At 57.8% G+C, this 27,935-nt stretch overlaps 2 protein-coding genes across 3 annotated transcripts; one reads left to right on the top strand and one right to left on the bottom strand.

Moving 5' to 3' along the window:
- Nucleotides 1-427: 427 nt before the first annotated feature.
- FNDC5 (fibronectin type III domain containing 5) lies at nt 428-15,994 on the bottom strand. Of its 2 annotated transcripts, none has more exons than XM_041417538.1 (6): nt 15,753-15,994; nt 7,362-7,477; nt 6,861-7,059; nt 5,287-5,379; nt 2,713-2,846; nt 428-2,069 (listed from the first exon to the last, which is right to left on the bottom strand). In XM_041417538.1, exons 1-6 carry the CDS (start codon nt 15,829-15,831, stop codon nt 2,028-2,030), a joined length of 663 nt encoding a protein of 220 aa, XP_041273472.1. In that variant the 5' UTR covers nt 15,832-15,994; the 3' UTR covers nt 428-2,027. The 2 variants fall into 2 exon arrangements, with proteins under 2 accessions (XP_041273472.1, XP_041273473.1); XM_041417539.1 differs by having other exon boundaries at nt 15,757-15,846.
- Nucleotides 14,655-27,935, top strand: HPCA (hippocalcin). The gene is made up of 4 exons (XM_041417537.1): nt 14,655-15,235; nt 26,171-26,616; nt 27,132-27,237; nt 27,449-27,935. Exons 2-4 carry the CDS (start codon nt 26,239-26,241, stop codon nt 27,544-27,546), a joined length of 582 nt encoding a protein of 193 aa, XP_041273471.1. The 5' UTR covers nt 14,655-15,235; nt 26,171-26,238; the 3' UTR covers nt 27,547-27,935.

Below are 27,935 nucleotides of genomic sequence, written 5' to 3'. Positions count from 1 at the left end.
CCCCAAAGCTGCCAAATTACCAGGCTGGATTTCCTCTGGAGCAGCTCTCTCAGGGCTGTCTGCCCCAGGATTAGGAGAGAGCATCTCCCTTATCATTTTGCACATGTTGTACCATCTGTCCTAAATCTCCCTTTGTAGGGCTGTGCATTCCAAATGCTATTTCTTCCTTGGGAGATAACAGACGTGGCTGAAGGATTTTGTTAGGTAGGGCTGGGGTGCTATTTATGGTGCAAGTTTGTTTTTAGTTCTGCAGCCAGAACCAACTCTGAACCTCCCTGGGTTTCTCCACCCAGAAACTGAGAAAATATTTTATTTTGTAGATCTGTTTAGGTTTTAAGTCTGGGAAATACAGTTCTAGGGTGTGTGTGCTGCACAAAGCAGGTGAATATAAAATAATTAAATTCAGGCATTACAAGGACACAAGAAATGCCTTTAATCTTTTATTGTACATTATAAAATGTTTATTGCTCTGTCTGTATCAGAGGTGGTGACCTCTCCTTCTTGGTGATGGAAGAATATGTTCAGGCAAAGGATCCTGGAGCCACCTTTGGGGTTGGCCTGGCTGGAAGCAGCACATCTTCAGGAGAATTTCCCAGTGCCTTTTTCCCAAACCAGCTCTTTGGGAAAAGCTGGTGATGGAGGAAGAGGAGAGATGGCAGCTCCTCACTGCCAGGCTGTTCCTGTGCAGGAACTCCCAAGCCAGGCTCCTCCAAACCTTCCTCAGGCCAACCTTTGTTGGCATTTGATGGAACAAATTGGATCCTACCTCATCCCCTAAGTGCATGTGGAGTGGTCTTGTGGAGGAGTTAAATAAACACAGATACCCCATGGCACACTACAAAGAGTAAATCTTTTTCATGTCATGGTCCTGCATCTCCCAGCTTTCCAGAGCACCAGCAATCCCCAGGGATCCTGTCAGCTTGCAGACATCCAGCATTTTCTAAGAGAGAGGAGAAGCCCAGACCTTTCTGCTCCATCCTCATCCCTTTTCAGGAAGGGCTGTCTCCAGCAGCCTCCTGCCATTCCAACGTCAGGAGAACCAGCCCTTCCCACACAGAAACTTTACTAAAATAAGCATTTTAAGAACTTAAGCCCTCAGAAAAAAGCCCCTCAGGCCAGAGCCTTCTACAATAAACAGCTCCTGCCCCTGGAGACCTTGCATAGCAACCGGTATCATCAGATATTTTGTCTTTTTCTGTATTTTTTTTTGCTGACTGGCTACATTTTTATGGACCTTTTATCCCATTGGTGGTGGACTCAGGCCCAGCTGAAAACACCACGAAGAAAATGGTTGAAATTATCCTGGAAGCTAAAGAACAGCTTCTGGTGTCCCCTCATGTTGGGCTGTGCCTCAGTGTTCCCCGATTTTTCTGAGGTGAAGAGCACCAGTGTGAGAGAGGAGAGACAGCAGCAGTGGAGAATGTGCTGCAGCCTGGCTGGAGAGCAGCCAGGGAAGTTCTCCTGGTAAAAATGGAAACTGGGGGATGCCTTTTTTGTTTGAAAAACCCACCTGCAAGACGTGTTACACAACACACACCGATGAACAAAGCGAGGCCCGAGCACACTGCGGCCAAAATTTGGCTTCTCGGTGGCGTTTGCCATGAGCTCCCCTCCATTCCTGCTCAGAGAGGGATGTGCCTGATGCCTGGGAGTACTGCCAGGGATGGAGTGACAGTGAGACCAGAGAAAGACACAACAGAACCTTGTGCATTCCCAAAAAACCAGGAAAACTGTCCCAGAAGATGGAGTGTGAGCGTGGGAGATGTTGCTCCGACCCAGATCACTCCAGCATCACCGATTCTTCTCCATCTTCTTTGTTTGGGTGTCAGGGTTTGTTTTGTTTGCAGGATATCCCTTCCTGGCCAGATGTTTTGCAGAAACACAGATGAGGAGGTGGATGCCAGCGAGTGACAATCACGAGGTCTTGTTTTGCAAATCGCTCCGACAATGTTTCACCTCCCCAGTCATCACGGCTCAGAGGCAGAGTGAGAGTGAGGCATGGAGTCCATCTCTCAGGTGTCAGGCTGTCATGCTTCAATGATGTTCACTGAGGGCTTGTTTTTTGGAAACTAGGAGAGGAAACAAAAGAAAAACGGATGTATAGAAGGGGAAAAAAAAATCACATCGCAGCTCAGTGCAGTCTGCAGGTTGTGTTTTGTGAAAATTCTCCTTCCCACACCTTTGTGGTGATGAAAAAAGGGTCAGGGTTGAGCTTTTAGGCTTGTGGGATTCATCACTGCTTCTGAACCGTCATAATTCACTGAACTATTTCAAATACTAAATAAATACGGTGGGAATGTGAACAGCAACACGAGGAAGTTACATTAATTGAAATAAGTTGGGGTAAATTAAAGGCTTGACCTATTTACACTTCGACATGGCGTGTGTTACCATCTTTGCTCCTGCTGATTAACTCTCCAGTTAATTACAGGAGCAGTGTCCTCTTTGCCACGTGCTGCTGTGGGAGGACCCGAAGAACTCTTTTTTATCTTTTTTTTTTTTTTCTCCAGAGATGCTCAGATCATCCAGAAACGTGGCTTGAAATCTGATTTCTGGCGGCCACGCAGGATGCTGGAGGTGGGAGCGAAACGCTGCTGTCCCCATCAGCAGAGCCGTGGGCGTGGAGGGTGTTCCCTTCCCGCATCCCGCCTGGGGGGGAGGATTTTTAACAGAGCTTTTTTGGGCTGATTTTAGCACAAATGGAGCGCTCACCTTGCTCCGCAGGAGGCCCCCGCCCTGGTGCTCGGGTGTGCTGTTCTCCGAGGCGCTCTTGGCTTTCTCCTTGCTGTTGTTGGGCTCGTTATCTTTGATGATATCGTACTGTCTGCAGAACAGGGCGATCACCCCTGCCGGGAGAGAGCATCACCATCACACCCAGGAGCTCAGCAGCCTGCAGAGATCACAGATCCCTCTGGCCAGCCTCGGCAGCATTCCCAGTTCCTCCCAGACCACAGCCAGCCTGCCCTCTGGCTCTTCCCTTCCCTTAATTCCATGCTAAACTAGTTAGACAGGACGACTGAAGATTAATTAGATTCCAGCCTCCCTGTTATGAAGTGTTTTAAGCCCTGCATTTGGACCTGGACCAACACCAACCCCACGGTTCAGCGAGCACTGGAGCTCCTGGAATTTCTGCCTGGTGAAAATGTGTCCTCTGCTCCTTGTCCTCTGCTCCCTGTCCTCTGCTCCTTGTCCTCTGCTCCCTGTCCTCTGCTCCCTGTCCTCTGCTCCTTGTCCTTTGCTCTGTGTCCTCTTCTCCCTGTCCTCTTCTCCCTGTCCTCTGCTCCCTGTCCTTTGCTCTGTGTCCTCTGCTCCCTGTCCTCTGCTCCCTGTCCTCTTCTCCCTGTCCTCTCCTCCCTGTCCTCTCCTCCCTGTCCTCTGCTCCCTGTCCTCTGCTCCCTGTCCTCTGCTCCTTGTCCTCTGCTCTGTGTCCTCTTCTCCCTGTCCTCTTCTCCCTGTCCTCTGCTCCCTGTCCTCTCCTCCTTGTCCTCTCCTCCCTGTCCTCTGCTCCCTGTCCTCTGCTCCCTGTCCTCTGGAGCTGGAGCTGGCAGAGGGGAGGTTCTCAACCTGCCAGCACCTGCAGATGGGCACCAGCACAAGCTGTGAGTGGAAATTTCCTCCCCCACACCCCCAGGCACGTGGAGAGGGAAGCAGGGGCAGCCGTGGCACGTAAGATGACTGCAAATGTCTGTCTGAGAAGCTTTTATGTGATGTTTCCACCAAATAACATCTCTGCCTGCAGATTCCAGACACGTAGGTGAAGTGGATCCAGGCAGATGCTGCTTTTCCCTCCTTGAAAAATCTTCCTTAATAGCCAAATATATTTAAATCTTCCAGCATCACGTCATGAAGTGCTCTATAAAACGAGCCTGGCGGTTGCCCCCAGGCTTTGCTGATAAACACAGTGGCCCAAATTCTTTCTTTGGGAATGTGGGTAAATGGCTGATTCCAGGAGAAAAGTCGTTAACATCTGCCACGGCCACTCCTTGTGTGATTTCTCTGGGTAAAACTGGCACACAAAGAAGGAAAATGCCATGAAAAATTCCAGAAAAACAAGAGCTGGGGCTTGGCTCAGTCCAGAGCCCTGGACAGGGACTGGCTGCATTTGGATTTTCCCAAATATTGTCATACAGGACAGGTGAAAAGCTGGAAGGAGGTTTTTGTGTATTGAGACTTTTTAAAGAACCCATTTGATGTAGAGAAATTCTCCCCACACCCCTTTTGCTTTTTAAATGTAAGTAATTTGTCTGGAAGGGAAATTGTGGGATTAGCAAATTCTTTGTTCCCCGCTGATCCGAGTCTGAGATTATTCTACAGCAGGAGATGAATCAGTTGTTCAGTCACCCCATGTAATTATTCATGATTATTTTCCCTGGCAGGGCATTGAAACTGGGATGTGCACAACTAAAACATGGCATAAGTGCTGAAAAAATAATGGCCTAGAGGTTCTGGAAATCTTCTAAGTACGTTTCGATTTTCATGTGATTGTTTGCTTTAGGAATAATTGCTGTCCAGTCTCTGGAGATGCAAATAAGGGGGGAAAAAATTATTATACATGGATCTGATTCAGTGCCACCTGGATTCCTGCATCCCTTTCTGTGATGGGGAAATGTCTGTGGAAAATATAAATATAAATATAAATATAAATATAAATATAAATATAAATATAAATATAAATATAAATATAAAAATGTTGTACCACCCCGTGGACTCAGGAGGCTCTTGGTACTGCCAAATATAAATATAAATATAAATATAAATATAAATATAAATATAAATATAAATATAAATATAAATATGTGGAGAGCAAGACTCTTAAAACTGTTTTGCCTGAGGATTGGAGTAATTTAATATCCAGAAAATTACTGCAACCTGTAATATCTGAAGGACTCAAGGCATATCCTGTTGGATATTTGGATCCCTGGAAAAATTCCAGGACAGGGCTTGGAGCAACCTGCTCTGGTGGAAGGTTGGGTGGAACAAAATGATCTTTATGTCCCTTCCAACACAAACTATTCCATGATTCTGTGGCTGAGGGTATCATAATCAGGGCAGTCTGGAAAAAAATGAGATTACAGGATTAGCCATAGGGAATTGCTTCCATCAAATCCATTTTCTGCTTCCTGGTGCACCAAATTTGAGCTGCAAAACCAACTTGAGGTGCCCTTACAGCTGAGAACTCTTTTTTTTTTTGGTGGGAGGAAAGGTTTCTCTCATGGTTCCACGTGCAGCCAGGCATTCCTGAGGATATCCTGTGGATTTTATTTTGGACAGAGGGTTGGGACTGACCTGCCCACATGAACAACACCACGACAATGATGAGGATTTCCCCCGCTCGCAGCTGTTGGTTTTTCTTCGCCATCTCCTTCATTGTCACCTCATCTGCAAAGAGACACTGTGAGACTCAAAGCCCAGCTCAGAGCCTGGCTTAGGAGTGCTCCTGAGCCCAGTCTGTGTGTCAGGGGCAGAGTCCTGAGACTCCTTGGATCAGGATTTAGGAAGGAATTCCTCCCTGTGAGGGTGGAGAGGGGCTGGAATGGATTTCCCAGAGAAGCTGTGACTGCTCCATCCCTGGAAGTGTCCAAGGCCAGCTTGGAAGTGGCTTGGAGCACCCTGGGGTAGTGGAAGTGTCCCTGCCCATGGCAGGGGGTGGCACAGGATGAGATTTATGTTCCTTCCAACCCAAACCAGGCTGGGATTCCAGGATCCATCCTGTGACACCCTGAGGGGACGGGGCCAGGGGGGAGCAGTGGGACAGGGCAGTGTTATCTGTCCCCACGGCTGCTCTCTCTGCTGTCCCTGTCCCTGTTAGTGCCATCTGCACCTGTCACAAAGCCTGGCATGCTCCAGCAGCTCCAGCTCAGGAGCGTGGAGAGCCTGGCAGGATATTTTCCTGGGATTCAGGAAGGAGCAGAGCCTTTTTGCAGGGCGGAATTCTCCTCCTTGGCTTCAAAGCATTAAGGAGATTACAGTTCAGGCCCCCAGGAAAGGAGCAGTGCTCCTCTTAGTGCTTCCAGATAAACAGCAATTCAGGATTTACAGTCTCCAAATCAGTTTAATAAAGAGAGTCAAGGACTCATATCCTCAGAATCACGGCCAAAAGCCCTGGAACAGGCTGGGCCCTCAGCAGCCAGGGGGGGACCTGGGTGTCCCCACAGCCCTGCTCTTCCAGGCCCTCTTTGGAGCAGGATTCTTGCTGACAGAAAACCCTCAAGAGCCTGGTGTGGCTAAAGAGGAACAAGTGAAGGAGTTGCCAGTGAGGAAGTGCCTGATTTTCTCCCTGGAGATAACGAAAACCCAGCTGGATGGGATCCTGGACAACCTGCTCTACTTAACCCTGCCTGGGTGAGGTCCCTTCCAAGCTCAGCTCTCTGTGATTTGGCAGAAATATTGAAAATATAAGAAAAGTGGGAGCCTCTGGGTATTTTTTTTCCCTGAAACCCAAGCACAGGAGGCACCTTGAATCCCACAAGTGCCCTGTGAGCACAGTGGTGTGCCCAGTGCCATCCAGGGGGGCTGGCTCCACATGAGTTCACAGGCTGGGTAGGAATTCCCCCTGGCATTCTCCACTTGCAGGGAGCAGAACAGAGCTGTAAACCTCCTCCTCACTTTGTTAAATCTCACCTGAGATGGGAGAAGGAGCAGCCACCTGCAGCAGCACCTCCCTGGCACCTTGTTCCCCTTCCAGCTTGTCCCCTCAGCACATCCTGAGAGGACACTCAGCTCCATGAGTGTTTGAATCACAGGGTTTATCCTATTTATCACCCAGGGTTTCTCCCAGCTCCTCTCACCACACAGGATCCCGGTTCCTCTCTGTGGAGCCCTGTGTCCCAGGGGCCACGTAGGAACTCACCCACACTTGCCTTTATTTTTAGAGGCTAGTTTCTCAGCTTCCCTGGGGGTCTTGAAGAGGACTGGCTCACTGGCAGGGCTCTGGCCTTGGATGCTGATGGACTGGACATGCACAATGTACTCAGTGTCCTCCTCTAGGTCCCAGAGGGCACAGGAGCGGGTGGTGGTGTTCACCTCCTGGATGAAGCGCAGCATCCGCACGTCCTTCTTCTGGAAGCCGAGAGAGGAGAGCACAGAGTGGTGGAGAGGCCTCTCCATGTGCATTTGCTGTCACCTAAGGCCACTGATTCCTGCCCTGCCCACCACGTGGATGTGGAGAAACCATCAGGATCCTTCCCTCTCTGCAGCCACCAAGGCACAAAGAGCTGCTGCAAAGGGGACGGGGGAGCCAAATCCCCTCCAGGACCACGAGGGACAGGACGAGAAGGAATGGGCTTAAACTGCAGCAAGAGGGTTTGGGAACCTGGGGGGAGATGGACATGGCTGAAACTGGGTAATTCTAGGCACGGTACCTGTTGGGAAATTGCAAATCCAATGACAACTTCATCTTCCAGGACATCCCAAGTGACCACGGCCGAGTTGGCTTTCAGGTGTTTGACTGTGACATTTACTGGAGCCGACGGGCTGTCTGCAAGGAGGGAGAGCAGAGCCTTTACAGGGACAGGAGACACAGCAAGGGCAAGGAAAGGAGTGGGAAAGGACCTTCCTCGGGATCTGTTTTGGATTTGTGACCTGGAAATTGCGGGCACTCCAGGTCTCGATTCCCAGGGTGGAGCTAGGAGATGTCAGCTGAGAATAAGAGTTACATTCAACACGGGTTCCAACTGATAGAGAGGAAATTTAAGTTAAATGTAGGGAAGAAATCCTTCCCTGGGAGGGTGGTGGAGGTTGCCCAGAGAAGCTGTGGCTGTCTCTGGATCCCTGGAAGTGTCCAAGGCCAGGTTGGAGCAACCTGAGACAGTGCAAAGTGTCCCTGCCCATGGCAGGGGGTGGGACTGGCTTATCTTCTGCCCCTTCCAACCCAAACCATTCCACAACTCCATGTGTGAAATACCCAACCCTTGGGAAGAATTCCTTGAACACCACAGCCAAGCCCTGAGCAGCTCATTGATGCCATCCATCCTCCCCAGCCACATTTTTCCCTGTCACAGCCTGACAGTGACAGCTGGGAGGAAATTCCAGCTCTGCCATGGACCTGTGCACTCTGAATGCTTTGAGGAGCATTCCAGAGGTTTGAAACACAGGAGGGGAATAACTGGGAGAGTTCCTTGTGTTTTTTCCCTGGCAGAAAACGTTCCTTACAATGTTTTGTGGCTGATATCAGATCACATCCAGTGGCACATCCACTTGGAGCTGCCAGGACACGGTGGATATTGTGATGTGGAAAGGGCAGGAGAGCAGGAGCCTGAGGCTCTGTGCTTATTCCCAGTTCCAGAGTGCAGCTGAATTTCCAGCAGGATCCTCCCAGCCTTGCCAAGAAGAGCTGGGCTCCTGCACAACCTCCCCAGGAGCCTCTTCCCAAGGGAGCTGCCCAATCCAAAGCCCTTCCTGGGAAGGTTTTGCCTCCTAGGCTTGGCACAGCTCTTCCAGCTGGACTCTGTTCCTACTCCTCTGATGAAAGTTCATTCACAATCTTCAGCTCTGCTCTGAACCCAAAGCAGTGAGTGCTCTGAGTAGCCCCAGGAGGTCAGTAGGGTGAGGAAGAGTCATTTTATTCCAATTTTTATGAGAAATTAATACTTTTATTTCATTATAACCACCCCTTTGGGGCTGGCACAGCTCACCAGTACAAGAGGGGTGCACTTGTGCCCATCTCCAGTGACACTTGTTGGATTTATGGTCATTCCCAGATGCCTGGATGGAGCTGAAAATATTCAAGCTGTAGTGTCAGTGTCTGACATCACTCCTGGTGAATGTTCCCTCAGGAACAGAGGAGCACAGAATCAGAATTCCCCAGCTGAAGGTCACTTGGCACAGCAATCCCTTGTTCCTTTCACAGCCAGCAGGTAGAGCCTTAGGAATAAAATGTCTGGAGGAGCCATTTGAGCCAGACTGATTCTCAGTCAGAAAAAAAGCCACTGAATGGCTGAATTCACACAAATTTAGGACTTTAGGAGGAGCAGCAAGTCTGTGATTCCACAGAGGAATGTCATTCCTCTCTGGACTAACAATGGAGCTGGTGTTGACCCAGAGCATTCTCATTCCCAGGGCCTGGCCCTCATGGAATGAAGCAGAATTCCCCAGGGTGGGATCCCTCACCATCCTCACCCTCCCTGCAGCAGCAGTGCCAATGACAAGCCGAGGAAGGAGACAGATCATCCTCCCCATCCTGGAATTAAAGTCCCTTCCAAAGCCGGCTGTGACACGAGGAAGGGACGTGGGTCTGCATCTCTTCACCTTCCCCCGTGACTGAAGCAACAAAAGTCGAGTCTAATTTTAGGAAGGGGCGGTCAGCAGACAGGAATGTGCACGGGGAAGGTCTGTGAGTCATGCCTGATGAATTTGCTGGAACATACGGAGGACATGACGGAGTTGAGGGATGGGAGACAAAACATTCTCCAGCTGCAGCCCAGCACTTCGCCCTTCCCGGCTGCAGCGCTCAATCCCGCCCTGCTTGTCTTCCCTGGGTATTTTTAGGAGCTAAATTTTAATTTTTTTTTTTTTTAAGAGCTACCACTGACTTAGCCAGCTTCAGTTGGAGGAGGGCTTTGAAAAGAGATGAATTAACCCCACAGGAACAGAGAGCAGAGATCACGGGGAAAAAAAAAGCCGGGAAAAGGGAACAGCACTCGGAGTGTTCAGGTCCCCTTTGAAATTTGTGACCTTGAGGGAGGCACAGCATGAAAAGTGTCCGAGTTTCCTGATGGCATAAGATGTGGGGGAGTTGGGAGGACCTTGAAGAGCTGCAGGAGAGCAAAAAACTCTCCTGGGAAGTGGTGGGAGAGGGTGGAGAGCTGTGAGGCAGGAGGGAAGCACTCGGCAAAGCTGAAACCCAAAGATTGACGCTTCCAAAACTGGAATCTGGATGGAGGTGAGGGAGAAATCCCCTGGAGTGGGTGGTCAGGAACATTCTAGAACCTTTCTTTGTAGGAATACCTGAGAGAGGGTATTCCTCAAGTCAGCAGCTCTAAAATTCAGCAATCCAAGACAGCAGATCCCAATGTGCCTTCCCTTGCACTGCTACACCCAAATCAGCCATGTCAAACCAGGTCAGGAACATTCTAGAACCTTTCTTTGTAGGAATACCTGAGAGAGGGTATTCCTCAAGTCAGCAGCTCTAAAATTCAGCAATCCAAGACAGCAGTTCCCTTGCACTGCTACACTCAAATCAGTGGTGTCAAACCAACATAAAAACACTAAAAAGAGAATTAAACCGTGTTTGACAGATATACAAACCCAGGAAAATTAATTTCCTGCTCCCAGAGCTGTGGGGATAATTTGGAACCAAAATTTTCATCCATGAGGTTGCTTTTCTCCCCGTTCCCAAGAAATGAAATGATGAGATCATGACTTCCTAAGACCTAAAACACTGTTCCAAGATATTCCACAGGACTTTTGGCTCCCTGGCCCTGTTGCAGCTCTTTGTCAGTGCCAGCCTGGCTGAGATCAGGTGGAAAAGGTGTAATTCCTGTCATTTCCCAGCTGGCTGCAGGGGGTCAGCAGCTCCAGCAGGGCCTTGAGGTGCCAAATCCAAAATTTTTCTTTCCTTCTAGAGTCATGTGCAACTCGTGGAAACTTTGCTTCTGTGCCTGTGGCAGCCAGGAAAGCTGCTGGTGTTCTGGGAATGGGAACAGAGGGTGGGAATGCTGCAGGGATAGCAAGGAATGGGTTGTGGATCGAGGTTTTTATTTTTGTGCCTGTTTACTCCAGAGCTGCTGAGGGCAGCACATTCCTTGTCTGCTCCATAAGGGAATGGTGCAAGATTCCTGGTTTAGCACTTTAACTTCATTCCAGTGCAAGATGCTGGAGCAAATCCCACCCTTCAAACTAGCAGAGGATATTTGCCCAAATTTAGATGGGGAAAAAATATTCTCATTTTCATGTCAGCAGAAATCATCCCACCCCTCATTAAGGGAAACCCTGATGACTTCAGCTGAAATCTGGACTTTTAAACATGAATAGCAGCTTAAAAACAGAGGATTTCTAAAATCCCATCTGGTTTCCTTCCCACAGAGCCCGAAATCTCCCATCCCCCAGGCCCATGTGTCCCAGCCCTCCCCGATTCCGCCGCACCTGGGGCCCTTTTGGCAGGAGCAGGTCGGAGCCTCCGCTGTGCACCAAGAAATCCTGAGCCCTGGAGATGATCCTTCATCCCTTCCCCGTGCTGAGAACCCCTCCCAGCCTTCCATTAAATGTTTTTCCTCGTTATTGTTGGACTTTAATTGGACAGAGAGGAGCCTCATATACTTTTTAGAGCAAGTGGCACGAGGAAGAGGAGCACCCCCTGCTTCCCTGTGAGGTGGATTCCCTGTGGGAGCTGTGGCATGGATGGGAGGGGTGGGAAAAGGAGCAGGGGAAAAAGTTTGTTCCATCCCATTGCTGCTGTCACCTGGGAATGAGGAGGATGCTGAATATTGGGGTGTCCAAACCTTGGGGTGTCTGGTAGGATCAGGGAGGTACCCAGGCCACAAAAGGAAGAAAAGGAGGAACCTGTGGGAATGTCACACCCTTGGGGTCACCTCAGGCCAGCCAAGTCCAGGCCACAGGTCTGGAATTAAAGTGTATTTCTGGATTTATCTCTCCAGCCAAGGGGTCCCCCAAACCCCCTGAATTCACCTGTCCCATGGAAGTGCTTGGAATTGCATCCTTCCTGAGGCTGTGCTGCATTCCCAGCAGTTTCCAATTCACTCAGCTCCTCTCCCAAGCAGCTCCTTCCCTGCTGGGAAGGGCTTGAGCTGCCTCAGAGCCCCAGGGACATGGTCTGGTGAGCTGAGCTCTAAAGCAGCTCATTCCCTGCTTTCCAGCTGCCCCTTCCTGCAGGAAGCAGTGAATCCCAGCCTCAATTCCCAGCATCTCTTGATTTCTGCACCACAACCTTCCCTGGAGACGCAGGAGATGAAAGGACACGACCTGAAAGGAGCATCCCTGAAATCCATGTGATGTTTTCTGTCTTTTCCCCGAGTGTGGATTCACACTGAGCTGCTTTTGCTGCTTCTCTGTGCTCTCCCAGCACGGATCCCATCCGTGGCTGTAATTGTTTGTGGGTTTTATGGGGTGTGTAGGAAGGGCTGGCACACTGCTCAGCATTCCCAAGGGTTTTAATGAAGAGAGCCCCAGGGGAATGTGTGGGATCATTCCTGCCCCCAGCCCCACGGGAAGCAGAGCTGTTTGCTAAAATCCAGAGATTTCAAAGAGCTGAGAGGCCAACTGGTGGTTCTTCAGCTGGGAAAGAGGCAATTATTCCCTGCTGACCCTCACTTCCCTATAAAAATGGGATATTAATAGTCCACCAGCCCCCTCCTGCCCACCCCTTGGCTCTGTGGCTCATTCCCCAGGGAGCAGCTGCCCAAACGTTCTGGAAATGCTGCCAGGAGCGTGGAGCCTTTTCAGGGAGCACAGAGACTGTGGCCAGCCAGCCATTGGGAATTCCTTGGGGCTGAAGGAAGGAATATTTCTACCCTGGAGAGTCCCAGAGACAGGCAGGATTCTCTCAGGTCCCCCCAGTGCCACAGTTTGGGTTTAAATGCTGCCAGCTCAGAGCAGAGTCGTTCCCATCATGGCATGTTTTATCCAGGATCTAAATATCCACAGAGGGCTGGGTACCACAGGGTTTTTTAGCTCCTCTTATCCCACACCTCTGTAGTATCAGAGGGGTGAGGAAGCCTGGGAATTTCCTGGCCAGTGCTGGGTGCTGACACCAGATCTCTCCCAGGATTTTGCTGCCTGCTCCCGGCCCAGCTCTGCTCCTGTATCCCACTTTTTACTGCACACATAAAGGCTTGCAGCTCCATTGCTCAATACATTCCTGCCTTTAACTGAATTATACTCGATCCAGGCCCTAATTCAGCCTCTGAGCACTTCATAAACCAGCCAGACTTTGTTTAGCAATGAACACCCAAAGGGTGAGGATGGATCCAGGACCAGCACGTGGATGGCGCTGCCATGGAGTGCGTGGCTAATAACTGCAAGCACATCTCTCTGGGAGGAATCTCCCTTTCCCACCAGCAGATTCCCAGCAGGAGACAGCATTTGGAAGAGGATGGCTGAACCTTGGCTGCCTCTCACAGCACCATCCCTGCTGAGAGCCTGACACCGGGGTGAGAAACCTCCACATCCCAATTAAATCCCTCCCACGCGGAGCGCAGCAATCAATAAAGTGCTGACGCCACCCTCCAGCCAGGCAGGGATCTCCCCGGCCTCTGGGGTGGAGGGAAAGGGCTGCAATGGGCTGGTTTGTTGTTTCCAAATTGCTGAGACACCTTTTGAGCCTGCTGAGCTCGTTGCTCAGCCTGACCCACGGGTGATCCCAGCTCCCCGGGCTCGGGGGAGCACATCCAGCTCGGACAAGCTGGGGATCAGCACCTGGAGTCAGATCAGTGCCTTTGCTTTGCTCTCCTTCCCCCCACGAGGCTGGGGGCTGCCTGGGGAGGGGGTGAGGCTGGTTTGAAGTGGCTCAGGGGGTGAGGACATGCCTCAGAATCCAACCAGGGGGGTTTGGCACCTTTTTGGGGAGCTGTGAAGGGGCTCCTCAAAGTGGAGCTTGTCCTGGTCCCGAGGGCTGGCCCAGAGCTGTGCTGGCAGGAGAGGTTTTACCTGAGCTGTGTCACCTCTGCTCTCCATCTCACAAAAATAAACCTGACCTGAGCTGCTCTACGGGCTGGCACCTCACAGTGAGGCTGTTTGCAAGTCACAGGAGCTGTGGCCTATTTTGGGGTCTTCCATCATCACCCCCCTGCTCTTTGAGCCCTGAGCAGTGTCCTGAGCTCAGCCCAGCTCCCCTCTCTTCATTAGCTCAGCCTAATGAGGAGGGAAATTAAATCCTATTCCTGACTTGCCAACCATCCTGAGGGTTTCCTCTGGGACCTTCTGGGAGCAGTGGGAGTGATGGGAGGGCATCACCCACCCAGGTGGGATTTGGGGTTGCCAGAGAGCATTGGTGTGAAGATTATTTCTCAGCCACCTCATCCTCCTGCTCCTGCTTCCCCTCCTCACTCACCTTGGCATCACCTTGGCAAAAAATGGTCCTGCCTGGCCAAAATCCCTGAATCCAGAGCAGGGCCTGTGCTCGGTGCCACTCACCAGCCCTTGCCCTGGCATTGCCAGGGGGGAATTTACACCAGTCCCTCCTGGGAATGACAGCTTTAATCTCTCATGACAGGAATTATTTTAAACCCACTCACACAAGCCCTGGGTCCAAAGGGGACACACCCTGGAGCCTCCATCCCTGCCTGGGAATGATTTCCTCCCCATGGGCTTTTCCAATGACTCTGGGCTCGTGTGCCTTGGTGGCCTTGTGGCCACTTCATCAGCAGGGCTGGGGACACGGAGCTGTCACGGTGGTGACACTGCCACTACCTCTGTGTGACCTTGGCAAAATCACTCAGTGCCCTCATCCCTCTGTTCCTGCTCCTGCTCTGGAAAACAGGGCCAGCACAAACTCTCTGCCTCACCTGGGTGCAGGGAGAGCTCGTCAGGACCCTTGGCACGGGTGGCACAGGAGGAGGAGGCAGTGGGGGTGCATGGCACCACCCCAAAGTCACCCAGCTCCCCTTGAGCTCCCAGGAAGGTGGCACGGACACTTCCCAGTCCAGGCAGGAGCAGGAGGTGGTTATGGGCAGGGACACAGCTCCCTGTTTACTCTGGGATGCCAAGCGAGGTGATCCAAGGATAAGGAGGAGCAGGGAAGTGCCCCAGTTTGCAGAAACCCCGAGTGCTGTCACAACTGCAGACGCCTCCATTGTGCCGCGGTGTTTTCCTCGTGGCTCCCTCCCTTTGGGGATGTTTCATTAATCTCCCTGGATCTGGCAGTTGTGAAACAGCAACTTCAGAATGCGATGCCTGGCCAAGGATGGGTGGCAGAGCTGAAGGCATCCGGGGCTCGCTGCAGCCCAAATGTAACTCCAGCAACTTCCAGGGATGGCTGGAGAGAAGGAATTTCCACTCCCTGGAGCTCTGCATCCCTAATAATCACCCCCAGCCTCCTGGAACGCAAGATATCCTGGCAATGAGCAGGCTGCAAATCAAAGCAGCTGCTCCACCAACGTCCTGCAGCCAGGGCAGGAGACTGGTTTGGGCTGGGGAGCTCCACCAGCACTGCCCACTTCACACCCACACAGGGGGTGCTGGGGCCAGTGAAGGCAGGAGTGGACTCGGCTCCATCCTGGTAGCTCCAAAATTAGATCCAGCCCAAGGGACCACTGCCTTCAGCAAAGATCCCCCGCTCCAGGTGAGCTGCTCAGCTCGGAGGGGCCTGGCTTTTGTGGCCAGGATGTGCAGTGCCCCTGGAGAGGTGATTCCTCTGGGACCACCGTGGTTCCTCTGGGACCACGGGGGTTCCTCTGGGACCACTTTGCTTCCCCAGCACTCACAGGGCTCCCAGCAGAGCCCGGCTGGGCCCTGGGCATCCGGGAAGGGGCACTGGCAGAGCAGACCCGGCTCTGTCCCCTCCACTCCGGTTCAGCTCCGTGACACGAACCGGGGGTCGCTGCTCAGGTGCCCAAATCCTCCCCCTGCCCCTGCCCAGCTCTCCCTCTCCCGCTTCCCACACCTCCCTCCCCGCCGCTGCCCGAGCCCGGTGCCGCGGGGCTGCGTGTCCCAAATCCTCTTCCTCACCCAATTCCCGGCAAAGTCCCGGCGCCCCCAAACTCCGTCCCCTCGCCGCTCCCCCCCCCGGGGGTCTCTCCCGGCACCGAGCCCCCTCCCCACAGCCCCGGCAGCCGCTCCCGGGGCCCGGCCGCCCGTACCTGCCTCCACCGGGCGCAGACCGGCGTAGCTGAAGCAGAGCAGGAGCGCGGCGCCGGTGCAGCCGAGGAAAGGCTCCATCCCCCGCGGCCGCTCGGGGCCGGGCCGAGCAGAGCGCCGGGGCCGCCGGTACCGCCGGTGCCGCCCGGTGCCTCCCGGTGCGGCGCGGCTCCGCTCCGCCCGGCTCGCCTCGGCTCGGTTCGGTACGGCACGGCACGGTACGGCTGGGTTCGGCCGGGAGGCGGCCCCGCCGAGCCCCGGCTCCGCCCGCTGCAGCGCCGGGCAGCCCCGCTCCGGTCCCTCCCCCGGCCCCGGGGGCGGCGGGACGGGGGCGGCTCGGGCCCCCCGCCCAGCACGGCACCGCTCTCTGCCTCAGTTTCCCCGTCCTGCCCTTTCCGCCCCCGCCGGGGTCCCGGCACAGCCGTCCCGGGGATGCTCGGGCACCGGGGGTCCCATCCCGGCCGGGAGCAGCCCTGGGGCACAGCAGCGGGGACAGGGCACCCCCGGGGGGTCACACAGCGGGGACGGGGCACCCCCGGGGTGTCACACAGCGGGGGTGTCACACAGCCCCTGCGGGTCAGCTGAATTCCGAGGGAACAGGACCCGAGGAGCCTCTGGAATTAGCCGTGCCTCCAGGTTAATTAACCGGCACCCTCTGATTGATGCTCGCTGGCGATGGGAGCAGAATCCAAGTCCCCAGCTCAGCTGCGACACTGAGGGGGGACCCTGCTGTGACCCCGCTGCTGCTCCCCACCAGCTCTGGTGTGTCCTGGCCCTGGGAGGGGCTGCACATGGAATGGGTGGCTCTGGGCACGGCTGGCACGTTCCAGCACCCAGGGACAGCCCTGACTGGGGCACCTGCCCGTGCAGAGGGTGGGGAGTGCTGCCTGTGTGTCCCTTGCTGTCCGTCTGTCCCAGGTGCTCATCTGCCACCTGCCCGGCTGTGCTGGGGACTCCCAGGAGCATCACTGGGGTCCCCACATTTTTGGCAGTCCTGGTCCTTATGGTTTGCTTTGTGGCCTGATGGTTTTTCCCTGCTCATCCCTGCAGCTGGGTGGAGAGGGGGGTGAATCAGGGGCCCTGGCAGCCCCTGCCACCCTCCCCATGCCACCCTCCCCATGCCACCCTCCCCATGCCACCCTCCCTCTGGCCATGCACGGGCACAGTGCTGCTTGGGGGGCTCAGTGAGAGACACCCCACAGCTGAGAAGTCTCCAAAGATCCTTCCTGGACAAGTGACAGGCACCAAGGGAGAGCCAAAAATCCTCTGCCAGAGCCAGGGGACAGCCAGGGGACAGCCCTGTCCTGCCAAACCCGTGCCACTCCACTTCTCTGGGTGGTGACAATTCCCAGCACGGTGTCTGTGCCACACTCCCTGCTGCAGCCCAGGGAAGTGCCTGTGGTGCCTCCCTTGCATCTCCTGCCTGGCAGCAGATTAAAATTTCATCACTTCAGTGCTGGAGAAGGTGCAGGGGAGGAGCAGGAGCCCCGGGATGGACTGGGGGGTTCAGCCTCTCGCTGGAGCTGCCTGCTCTGAGCTTGGGGTCCCCCAAATCTGGCCACACGTGGCTGGGCTGGAAGGAGCAGATTTGGGCACAGACCTGCAAGGATAGCTGGGTTGGAAGGAGCAGGATTTGGGCACTGCCATGGAGGGATAACTGAGCTGGGAGGAGCAGGATTTGGGCACTGCCCTGCAGGGATAACTGGGCTGGAAGGAGCAGGATTTGGGCACTGCCCTGAAGGGATAACTGAGCTGGAAGGAGCAGGATTTGGGCACTGCCATGGAGGGATAACTGAGCTGGAAGGAGCAGATTTGGGCACTGACATGCAAGCATAACTGGGCTGGGAGGAGCAGGATTTGGGCACTGCCAAGGAGGGATAACTGGGCTGGGAGGAGCAGGATTTGGGCACTGCCAAGGAGGGATAACTGGGCTGGGAGGAGCAGGATTTGGGCACTGCCATGGAGGGATGACTGGGCTGGAAGGAGCAGGATTTGGGCATGCAGGAGGAGCAGGATTTGGGCATGCAGGAGGTGGCTCCAGGCCAGGCTGCTGCTTCCCCTGGGCCTTCCTTCACCACAGCACGAGGCTGGGCAGGAGACACTGCTGGGCTCAGGCTCCTGGTGGTGCCTCCTCCGTGGCCTGCACAGCTGGAGCAGCATCACAAACCCCGAGTTCTGGTACCAGTGATGCCAGGACAGCTCCAGGAAGGAAAAGCTGAGGTCCCAGCAGGATGTGCCTCCGTGCCAGCAGCAGCAGCAGCAGCAGCAGCAGCAGCAGCAGCAGCAGCAGCAGCAGCAGCAGCGCTTCCCCATCCCCACAGAGGGAATTCCAAGTCTCCCAGCAGTGAGATGCAGGGATTGGCACACAAAACCAAGGATTCCCTGCCTGTCTGGGCCCCATCCTGGCCAAGGCTGGGCCCCAGCACATGGGATAGGCAGTGTTTTGCCCCAGTGGCTGCTGGCAGATGTGACAAGGCCAGTCCCTGTCATCCTGCCTCCCAGACTCCCACAGGAGGGTTTTGGATGTGTCCTGGTATTTTTCCAGAGACTGAGCACAAACACCACAATTCCTTGGCTTTTTCCTTTCCCCCTTTCCAAATAAAGGAGGAACATTGCTCTTTTCCAGCCCCATGACATCTGCCACGCCCAGCGCGTGTCCTGGGATGTCACCAACGCACCGATGTCCCCTCGGGGGGCTCAGGCCCCCGGGTTCCGTGGCACAGCCCACGCTGAGCTTGTCCTTTCCCTGTCCCCTCTCCCAACACAGGGCAAAGCTTTTTGGGGTGTCCTGCTCCCCCTGGGCTCCCCGTGCAGTGCGGAGCCTCCTCCACCTCCCGAGCCCATCACTATTCAAGTCACACCACGCCCGTCACGCGTCCCCCGTCTGCCAATTAAGTCGCAGCTCTAATTACGCACTCAGGCTCCGCAGACGCTCCTCTTCCCTCTCCCGGCACCAGACGGACACCCGGGAGGCCACCAGCTGTCCCACCCCTCCCTGCCCGCCCTCCTCACCGGGCTGGGCTCTGGAAGGAGCCGAGCAGCGAGCCCACAGCCCTGTGACACCAAAAAATTGTCCCTAAATCGGTGTTGGGCCCTTGCGAGGGGCTTTGTGTGCAGCCCACCAGGGAAATGGGGCTGGATGTCCCCCCAGAGGGACGGTCCCAGCCCTGGGGGGTTGTGGTGGCACTGAGGGGTGCACTGAGGAGGTACAGGGGTGCAGAGGGTGCAGGAGGTGCAGGGGGTGTGGGGTACGGGTGTTCTGGGGGTTCAGGAGGTGCAGAAAGTGTGGAATACAGGGGGCTCAGGAGGTACAGGGGGTACAGGAGGTATAGAGGGTACAGGGGGTACAGGAGGTACAGGGGATTCGGGGGTTCAGGGGGCACAGAAGGTACAGGGGATTCGGGGGTTCAGGAGGTGCGGGGTACAGGAGGTACAGGGGGTACAGAGGGTACAGGGGGTTCTGGGGGTTCAGGAGATGCAGAAAGTGTGAGATACAGGGGGCTCAGGAGGCACAGGGGGTACAGAGGGTACAGGAGGTACGGGGATACAGGGGGTTCAGGAGGTACAGAAGGTACAGGGGATTCGGGGGTTCAGGAGGTGCGGGGTCCAGGAGGTAGAGGGGGTACAGGGGGTACAGGGGGTACAGGAGGGATGGGGGGGGGAGGGGGGGTACGGGGGGTACGGGGGGTACAGGAGGTACAGGGGATTCGGGGGTTCAGGAGGTGCGGGGTACAGGAGGTAGAGGGGGTACAAGGGGTTCAGAAGATGCAGGGGGTACAGGAGGTGCGGCATACAGGGGGTTCAGGAGGTACAGGGGGTTCAGGGCGCTCAGGACGTGCAGGAGGTGCGGGGTACAGGGGGTTCGGGGGATACAGAGAGTACAGGGGCTTCAGGGGGCTCAGGAGGTGCGGGAAGTGCGGGGACCCCCCCGCATCCCGGCGCTGCCGAAAGCCGCTGCTGCCATCTGCCGACACCGCGCGGCCGGGAGAGGATGGGGGGCACAGCCGGGACCCCCCAACATCCCCCGGCACCCCGGGGCAGGACCCGCACTCCGGCCCCGCGGGGGCTGGGCACAGCCGGGCTGGCCCGGGAGGGGACTGGGGTCCCCCGGCTCGGAGCCCCCCGGCCCCGCTGTCGCTCCGGGTCCCCGAGGGTCCCTCGGTCACCTCATGAGAAGGGGCGAGAAGCCACGAGAGGGAGCCCGGGGCCCGCGCGTGGCCGCTGCGCTGGGGACAGTGGTGGCACTGGTGGCACTGGGGGCACTGATGGCATTGGTGATGGCGTTTAACCCCTGCGTTCCTTGAGGACAAGGGACAATCTGGGTGCGGACCCCAGTCCCAATTCCCCCCCCCTCAGTGTCACCATTCCTGCACCAAGGGGCCGTGCCCTCCCCGGGATGGCAGTGCCACCTCCGCAGCCCTCGGTCCCTCAGGGACACGACAGGGACGAGCTGCAGCCAGCCCTGGTCATGTCCTGACCCCTCAGGGACACGGGGACACAGAGCCCAAGCCCGGGGAGCCGGGGCAGAGCCTGGCCCGGCTCAGGGACACGGCTGTGCCCAAAGTGCCCCAAACCCGGGCCGGGCCGGTGGCACAGCGCTGCTGAGGGCATGTGGCCAGGGGCCAGTGCCCCGCGGGGACCGGCACGGTGTCCCCAGGGGACCCGACCTTGGCTGGCAGGGCGAGGTGAGCGCGACGTGCTGCAGGGTGGCACCGCGGGCACCGCATGTGGGGACACGGGGACATGGGGGCATTGGGGACACAGGGACACGGGGACATGGGGACATGGGGGACATGGGGAAACAGGGGACACGGAGACACGGGGACACGGGGACAAAGGGACTGGGGGGCACGGGGACACTGGGGACACAAAGACACTGGGACATGGGGGACATGGGGAAACGGGACACGGAGACACGGGGACACGGGGACAAAGGGACAAAGGGACACGGGGACACGAGGGGCACAGGGGACATTGGGATATGGGGACACGGGGACATTGGGGACACAGGGACATGGGGACACGGGGACATTGGGGACACAGGGACATGGGGACACGGGGACATGGGGGACACAGGGACATGGGGGCACGGGGACATGGGGGACACAGGGACAGGGGGACACAGGGGACACAAGGACACGGGGACATGGGGGACATAGAGACACAGGGACAAAGGGACACGGGGACACGAGGGGCACGGGGGATATGGGGACAAGGGGACACGGGGGACACGGGGACACGAGAACAGGGGGACATTGGGACACAGGGACACAGGGACAGGGGGACACAGAGGACACAAGGACACGGGGACACGGGGGACACAAAGACACGGGGACACGGGGGACACAAGGACACGGGGACACGGGAGCCACTCCGTTTAAAATGTTACGAAACGTCCCCGCATCCCCGCGCTGCGGAGTGAAGATTTAGCGAGAGCGGCTCCTGATCCAGATGAGATGGGGCATCACAAAGGGCTTTGTGTTCCAGGAAGCCCATTAGGGGTTTAAATTATACAAATGGGCTTTTTACCGAACATCCTCATTATCTGGGTATTTGCTTTTAATCCCCGGCTATTCCCGCAGCCCCTGCCCCACCCTGCTCCGCTCACCTTCCCCGTGCCCTCCGCGGGGCCAGGCCTGGGGACAGGGACAGGGACGGGGACAGGGACAGGCTCTGGGGACAGGGAAAGGCTCTGGGGACAGGGACAGAGACAGGGACAGGGACAGGCTCTGGGGACAGGGACGGGGACAGGGACAGGCTCTGGGGACAGTGAAAGGCTCTGGGGACAGGGACAGGCTCTGGGGACAGGGACAGGGGCATGCTCTAGGGACAGGGACAGGGACACGCTCTGGGGACAGGGACAGGCTCTGGGGACAGGGACAGGGACAGGGACAGGGACAGGCTCTGGGAACAGGGACAGGGACACGCTGTGGGGACAGGGACATGCTCTGGGACAGGGACAGGGACACTCTGTGGGGACAGGGACACGCTCTGGGGACAGCGTGGGCCCGAGTGGAGGGGTCTGTGTGGTAACTGGGGACACCCTGGTTTGCCAGCCCTGCTTTGCCCTGTCCCAGTTTGTCCCAGTCTCCCAGAAGGTTTTACGGTGGTGTCTGGTGTGTGCTGAGCACCAAACCTCCCCGGGCACACCCACAGCCATCCTGGGTACCCCTGCACCCCTTCCGTGCCACCCTGGCTGTGTGGGCACCCTGGGGATGCTCCCGTGGGCACTGGGGGGTGATGAGGGCGGTGAGGCTGATGCTGGACCCCAAATCACCGAGCTCCGGGCACGCCGAGCATCAGCGAGCCCCATCAGCTTGGGGAGCACAGGCAGGGCCACGCCGAGGCCACCACGCACAGCCCGGGACACGCCGAGGGGTGCCAGGAGCCCTGGGAGCCCTGAACCCCCGTCCTGGGGCACAGGGACACCGCGGTGTCCCCTCCCGGGTGTCCCTTCCCGGGGTGTCCTCACCCAGGGTGTCTCTTCCCGGGGTGTCTCTTTCCACGGTGTCCCCTCCCGGTGTCCCCTCCCGGTGTCCCCTGCAGCCCCACCCCACCCTGCTCTACCGCAGCCAAGCCTCGGGGGCTTCACGGCTGCCATGGCAACGCAGGAAATTCCCACCGAAATCCCTGCAGGGAGGAGGAGGAGGAGGAAAAAAACCAGGAGGAAAAGGAGCGGGAACTCCCAGGCAGGCATCACAGCACCCCGCTCTGTCCCCAGCAGCTTGGGGACGATGCCACAGTGGCGCTTGTGGCCACTTCAGCCCCTCCTGGCAGCAGGACCCGGCCCGGAGCAGCCCTGGCACCCCCAGGGCACCACGAGCCGCTGCCCACCCCCTGCCAGGCGTGCTGCAGGGGTACCAGCCATAAACCCAGGACATTTTTGGGGTGGAGGGGGTGGGAGCCAGGCAGGATGAGCTGGTGGGGGTTGCCCCCCGTGTGCCAGGGACCCTGTGAACCCCCGGGGGTTTGATGTCCCTGCCCGTGCCCCCCTCCCGGGCATTATCCTCCCTCTCCCTCCTGCAATCCCTGCCAGCTCGGGGATTAGGTGGGTTTAGGGTCGGGTTGGAGTCGGAAATGGGATGCTTTCAAATCAGCCTGCGTCAGTTCTGCCTCTGTCACTCATGCCCGGGGGGATTAAAATAGATATGAAGATTATCAGAGGGGGGGGTGGCACCCCCACCTCGGGGCCCCCCAGCCCTGGCACTGCTGTCCATGGGGTGCTCAGCTCCAGCCCCCCAGGGTCTCTTCCCAAAGGCACAAATCTCCCTTTTCCTCTCCTTTCTGCTCACACCCCATCCCACTCCCCTTCCCAAATCTCTTTCTACAATAAGAGAGGAGAAATCACCCCTGCAGCACCTCCCCTCCTCAGTTCCCGTGTTTCCAGCCCAATCCCATTCCCAAAACGCTCCACGGGGCTGGATCCCAGTGCACAAACCCCGACGTGGAGCTCAGGGAGGATTCCCAGGTTTCTGAGTGGGAATTGCTCATTCCTGTGTGTGTGAACTCCCTGTGCTCCTCAGGGCCTGCTCTGCTCCAGCTCTCCCCCTCTCTTTGGTCCAGAGCTGTTCCAAGGCACATCCCTGGGTTTTGGGTGCTGTGCCAGGACTGCTCCCCGTCCCCTGCCCCGCTTCAGCCTGCATTTTGGGGCCTGCAGGTGCCAGGTCTCCCTCAGTGGGTGCCCAAAGCCCCTCAGCCTCACTGATCACAGCTTGGTTTGGGTTCTAAGGGACCTTAAACTCACCCAGTGCCCCCCCAGCCATGGCAGGGCCACCTTCTGCTATCCCAGGCTGCTCCAAACCCCATCCAACCCAGCCTTGGACACTTCCAGTGAGGCTCAGCCACGATTTTTTAATGCCCAGGAGATTTTTGAGTGAATTAGCCCATGCTGGCTCCTTCCCCCCAACTCCCCATCATGGAGCAGCCACCCCAGCACATCCCTGCTGCCCCAGGCCAGCGGTGGGGCCTGCATTTAATCCCTTGGTGCATTTTTGTTTGTGTAATTCCAAGGAGTGTGACTCTTCCTCCCGTCTGCCCCTGCCATCTGCTGCCAGGGCCATCCCAGAGGGAGCCTGGGAGCCCTGCTGGGGCTGGCACCTCCTCAGGGACAGCATCTGTCCCCGCTGGATCCTCTTCAGGGCTCTGAAAGCCACTCTGCTCCTTGCTGGAGCCACTGGGGAGGCTCTGCTACCCTCAAGAGGATCCTGGGGACACCCAGACCAAAATGTCCCATTTAACCCCAAAAAGCCAGGCCTGGCAGCTTCTGGGGCCAGTGGAGACTGTGTGTGCCAGTGCTCCCAAAGCTCCCAGTGCTCCCAAAGCTCCCAGTTCTCCCAGTGCTCCCAAAGCTCCCAGTTCTCCCAGTTCTGCCAGTGCTCCCAAAGCTCCCAGTGCTCCCAAAGCTCCCAGTTCTCCCAGTGCTCCCAAAGCTCCCAGTTCTCCCAGTTCTGCCAGTGCTCCCAAAGCTCCCAGTGCTCCCAAAGCTCCCAGTGCCCTCCCAAAACTCCCAGTGCTCCCAAAGCTCCCAGTGCTTCCAGTGGTCCCAGTGCCCTCCCAGTGCTTCCAGTGGTCCCAGAGCTCTCAGTCTCCCAAGATTTCTCAGTTCCCAGTGCCCAAAGACCTTCCAGTCCACCCAGTGCTCCCAGTGCTCCTTCCCAGTGTTCCCATTGCCTGAAGACTTCCCAGTGCTCCTAGAGCTCTCAGCCTTCCCATTCCCCAAGACCTTCCTGTTCTCCCAGTGCTCCCAATGCCTGAAACCCTCCCAGTGCTCCCAGTGCTTGGAAACCTCCCAGTGCTCCCAGTGTTCCCAATGCCTGGAAACCTCCCAGTGTTCCCAGTGTTCCCAGTGCTCCCATTCCCCAAGACCTCCCCGTGCCCCCAGAGCCCCCCCAACCCCTTACAGGGGCTGCACCCCGAGCTCTCCTGCATGGGGTGGAGTCCCGGGGGATACGCGGTGTCCTGGGGGGTCCCGGGGGATGCTGCTGGTGCCCCCCCGGTGCCGCTGCCCCCCGGTGCCGGTGCCCCCGGTGCCGGTGTCCCCCGGTGCCGCTGCCCCCCAGTGCCGCTGCCCCCCGGTGCCGGTGTCCCCCCGGTGCCGCTGCCCCCCGGTGCCGGTCCCGGTGCCCCCCGGTGCCGCTGCCCCCCCCCTCCCGGCGCTGCGGCGGGCGCTCCCGGGCTGCGTTGGCGGTGGCGGCGGAGACAGCGGCCGTGTCCGGGCAGGTAGGAGGTGGCGGGGACAAGGGGCCCGGGGGGGACACGCACACACACGAGCGGGGGGCGCTGAGGAGCCGCAGAGCCCGGGGCACCGGCACGGACCCAGCCCGGGCACGTCCGGCAGAGCCGCCCCCGCCCCGCCGAGTCTTTCGGGGGTGCCCGGGGTCCCCCTCGGTCCCCGACGCTTCTTTTGGGGATGTCCCGGCAATCCGAGCGTGTCCGGTTTTGGGGGGAGTCCCCCGGAGCCCCCCCAGCCTCGGAGAGGATTCCCTGGGGGTGCCCAGCCGCCCCTCCCGAGGTGTCCGCTTTTGGGGGGGTCCTTGCAGAGCCCTCTCGGGGTGCTGAGCCCCCCACGGGTTCCCTCCCCAGCGGTGGGGGCTGCCCCGGGCAGTGGGGAGGGGTCACAGACCCCTGGGGGACAAAACCGGGGACCCCTGAGTGGGGTGGGGACACGCAGATCCTTCCTCGGGCTGCTGGAGCCTGGGGGGGGGGGCGGATGGAGAGACCCTGTGGGGTCCCAGCCCCCCGAAACTGGGGGGTCCAGGCTGCTCCTCCTGGGGAGTCCCGTTTGCCCTGAGATCTGAACGAATCTCTGGGGTTTTGGGGGTGCTGGGGGGCCTCTCCCTGCTCTGGATAAGGCAGCTCCAGGCACTGAAGCCCCCACTGCACCCCGGGCACCCCAGGACGGTGGCAGTGGCACAAGGTCACCACGGAGTCCCCAGGCTGGGTGCTGGACTCTCCCTTGGTGAGCTCCTCCTGGCTGGGCTGGGGGCACCGTGGGGCAGGGACAGAGCCCCGGGCAGGTCCCTGCCACCCCCAGCCCTTCCTGGGGCTCCAGTGCCCGCCGGAGGCATCAAATATGAACGGAGAGAGCGGAGGAGCTGGAAATAACCCGGCTCCGAGGGGATCCCCCGGGGGATCTGACCCAGATCCGGCCGGCCCAAAGCTGGGCTGGACCCAGAACCGCAGGCACGGCTCTGCCGGGGTTCCCTCCCCTCCTCGGGGCCGCTCTGCGCTGCTGATCCCACCTAAATATCACCTCTATATTATGCAAATGAGCTCGAAGGGCTTATTACGCAAACAGGAGGGGGCTGGCGCTGGGGGCTCCCCGGGGCTGGCCCCGACGGCTCAGAGCGGGATGGAGGGAGCAGCATCGGCGTCCGGGGGCTGCCAGCCAGCGCTGCCCCGTCCCTGTCCCCTCCTGTAGCGCACAGGGACCCCCCGAGCCCGGCCAGGACCCCCCTGTCCCCGCAGCGCTCGTCCCCCCGCAGCGCAATGGGGAAGCAGAACAGCAAACTCCGGCCGGAGATGCTCCAGGACCTGCGGGAAAACACGGAGTTCTCCGACCTGGAGCTGCAGGGCTGGTACAAGGGCTTCCTGAAGGACTGTCCCTCGGGCATGCTGGACGTGGAGGAGTTCAAGAAGATCTACGCCAACTTCTTCCCTTATGGCGACGCCTCCAAGTTCGCCGAGCACGTTTTCCGCACCTTCGACACCAACGGCGACGGCACCATCGACTTCAGGGAGTTCATCATCGCCCTGAGCGTCACCTCCCGCGGCAAGCTGGAGCAGAAGCTCATGTGGGCCTTCAGCATGTACGACCTGGATGGCAACGGCTACATCAGCCGGGAGGAGATGCTGGAGATCGTGCAGGTACCGGGCAGCGCCGCTCTGCCGCGGCTCCCGCTGCGCGCTGCCGGTGTCGCCTCCCGGGGTGAGGGTGGGTTGGGGATTTCGCGCTGCGGGATCCCCGGGACGGGGTTTTGCAGTAGCAGGGATGAAGTTGTTGCTGTTGCAGGTGTGGTTGCGGGGGTCGTTTTGTCCTGGAGGTGTCCTGAGTGGTTCCCTGCCTGGGGATGTCCCTTTGTCACCTCATCCCGGGAGTCTCCCGTGCTGCCAGGGCGGGCAGTGTTGGCAAACAGGCAGGAGACGCTGTCCTTGCCCAAATCCCATCCCGGTGATTCTCATGGCCACTGCAGTGGCATCCCGGTGGCCAAACCCTCCGTGCAGGAGCAGCTCCAGGCTTGGCTGTGCTGGGAGCTGCAGGAGCCACAGCCTGATCCCATTCCCATTTATCCCCATTCCCAGGGAAGCAAAGCCCGGAGCTCTGTCCCTGTCGCAGGTGGGCAATGCCAGGAGCCCACCCTAACCCCCTCTCCTTCCCCCAGGCCATCTACAAAATGGTCTCCTCTGTCATGAACATGCCTGAAGACGAATCCACCCCGGAGAAAAGGACGGACAAAATCTTCCGACAGATGGATACTAATAACGATGGTAAATGAGAGGAGCTGCAGGGGATTAGGGAGGGGTCTCATGGCTAAATCCTGGGCTCTCAGAAGGAGCTGATTAAACGGCTCGTGGCCTCGCTCAGGAGGGGCTCAGGCCGCTGGGCACCCCAGGGTGCTCCTCCCAGGTGGGGAGGGGGGTCCATGGGCTGCTCTGGGTGGTCTCAGGAGGTGGCTGAGCTGTGTCCCCTTCCCCGCAGGGAAGCTCTCTCTGGAGGAGTTCATCATAGGGGCCAAGAGCGACCCGTCCATCGTGCGCCTGCTGCAGTGTGACCCCAGCGGGGCCATGCAGTTCTGAGCCCCACGGACCCCCAGAGCCCCCCCTGCCACCCCCCACCCTGCAGATGTCACTGTCCCTTGCCCAGGTCCTGTAGTCCCCGCTGTGCCCCCACAGCCCCTGGTGGGATGAGAGCTGGAGCTTGGCTGGTATTGGGGTGAGGGGGGCCCTGGGGACAGTCCCCATCCCTGGGGGGCTCCTGCACTGGCTGCACTGGTGGAAGGGGGGCCCTGAGTGAGGACAGTCCCCCAGCACCGGGGCTTGGAGCAGGAGGGGACAGGCTGGTGGCCAAGCCACTGCTCAGGTGTGGGGACACAGCCCAGGGGACAAAGCCCTGGTGGCTGGGGGGTCCCCAGCACCCAGCCCCACGTGGAGACACCACCACAGGCAGCCCCTTCCCCACGGAGGGG

Source organism: Onychostruthus taczanowskii, unplaced genomic scaffold (genome assembly GCF_017590055.1).
Source record: "Onychostruthus taczanowskii isolate IOZ18803 unplaced genomic scaffold, ASM1759005v1 scaffold56, whole genome shotgun sequence".
Taxonomy (NCBI): domain Eukaryota; kingdom Metazoa; phylum Chordata; class Aves; order Passeriformes; family Passeridae; genus Onychostruthus; species Onychostruthus taczanowskii.
This window is presented reverse-complemented; position numbering and strand designations above follow the sequence as displayed.

Excerpts from the sequence above, each read along its gene's own strand:
- FNDC5 (XM_041417538.1), bottom strand. The coding sequence starts at position 15,831 with ATGGAGCCTTTCCTCGGCTGCACCGGCGCCGCGCTCCTGCTCTGCTTC. Across the intron at positions 2,847-5,286 it reads GGTGTTGTTCATGTGGGCAG|GGGTGATCGCCCTGTTCTGC; the intron begins GTCAGTCCCAAC and ends CTCTCCCGGCAG. Across the intron at positions 2,070-2,712 it reads GGGGCCTCCTGCGGAGCAAG|TTTCCAAAAAACAAGCCCTC; the intron begins GTGAGCGCTCCA and ends TTCCTCTCCTAG.
- HPCA (XM_041417537.1), top strand. The coding sequence starts at position 26,239 with ATGGGGAAGCAGAACAGCAAACTCCGGCCGGAGATGCTCCAGGACCTG. Across the intron at positions 26,617-27,131 it reads AGATGCTGGAGATCGTGCAG|GCCATCTACAAAATGGTCTC; the intron begins GTACCGGGCAGC and ends TCCTTCCCCCAG. Across the intron at positions 27,238-27,448 it reads GATGGATACTAATAACGATG|GGAAGCTCTCTCTGGAGGAG; the intron begins GTAAATGAGAGG and ends CCTTCCCCGCAG.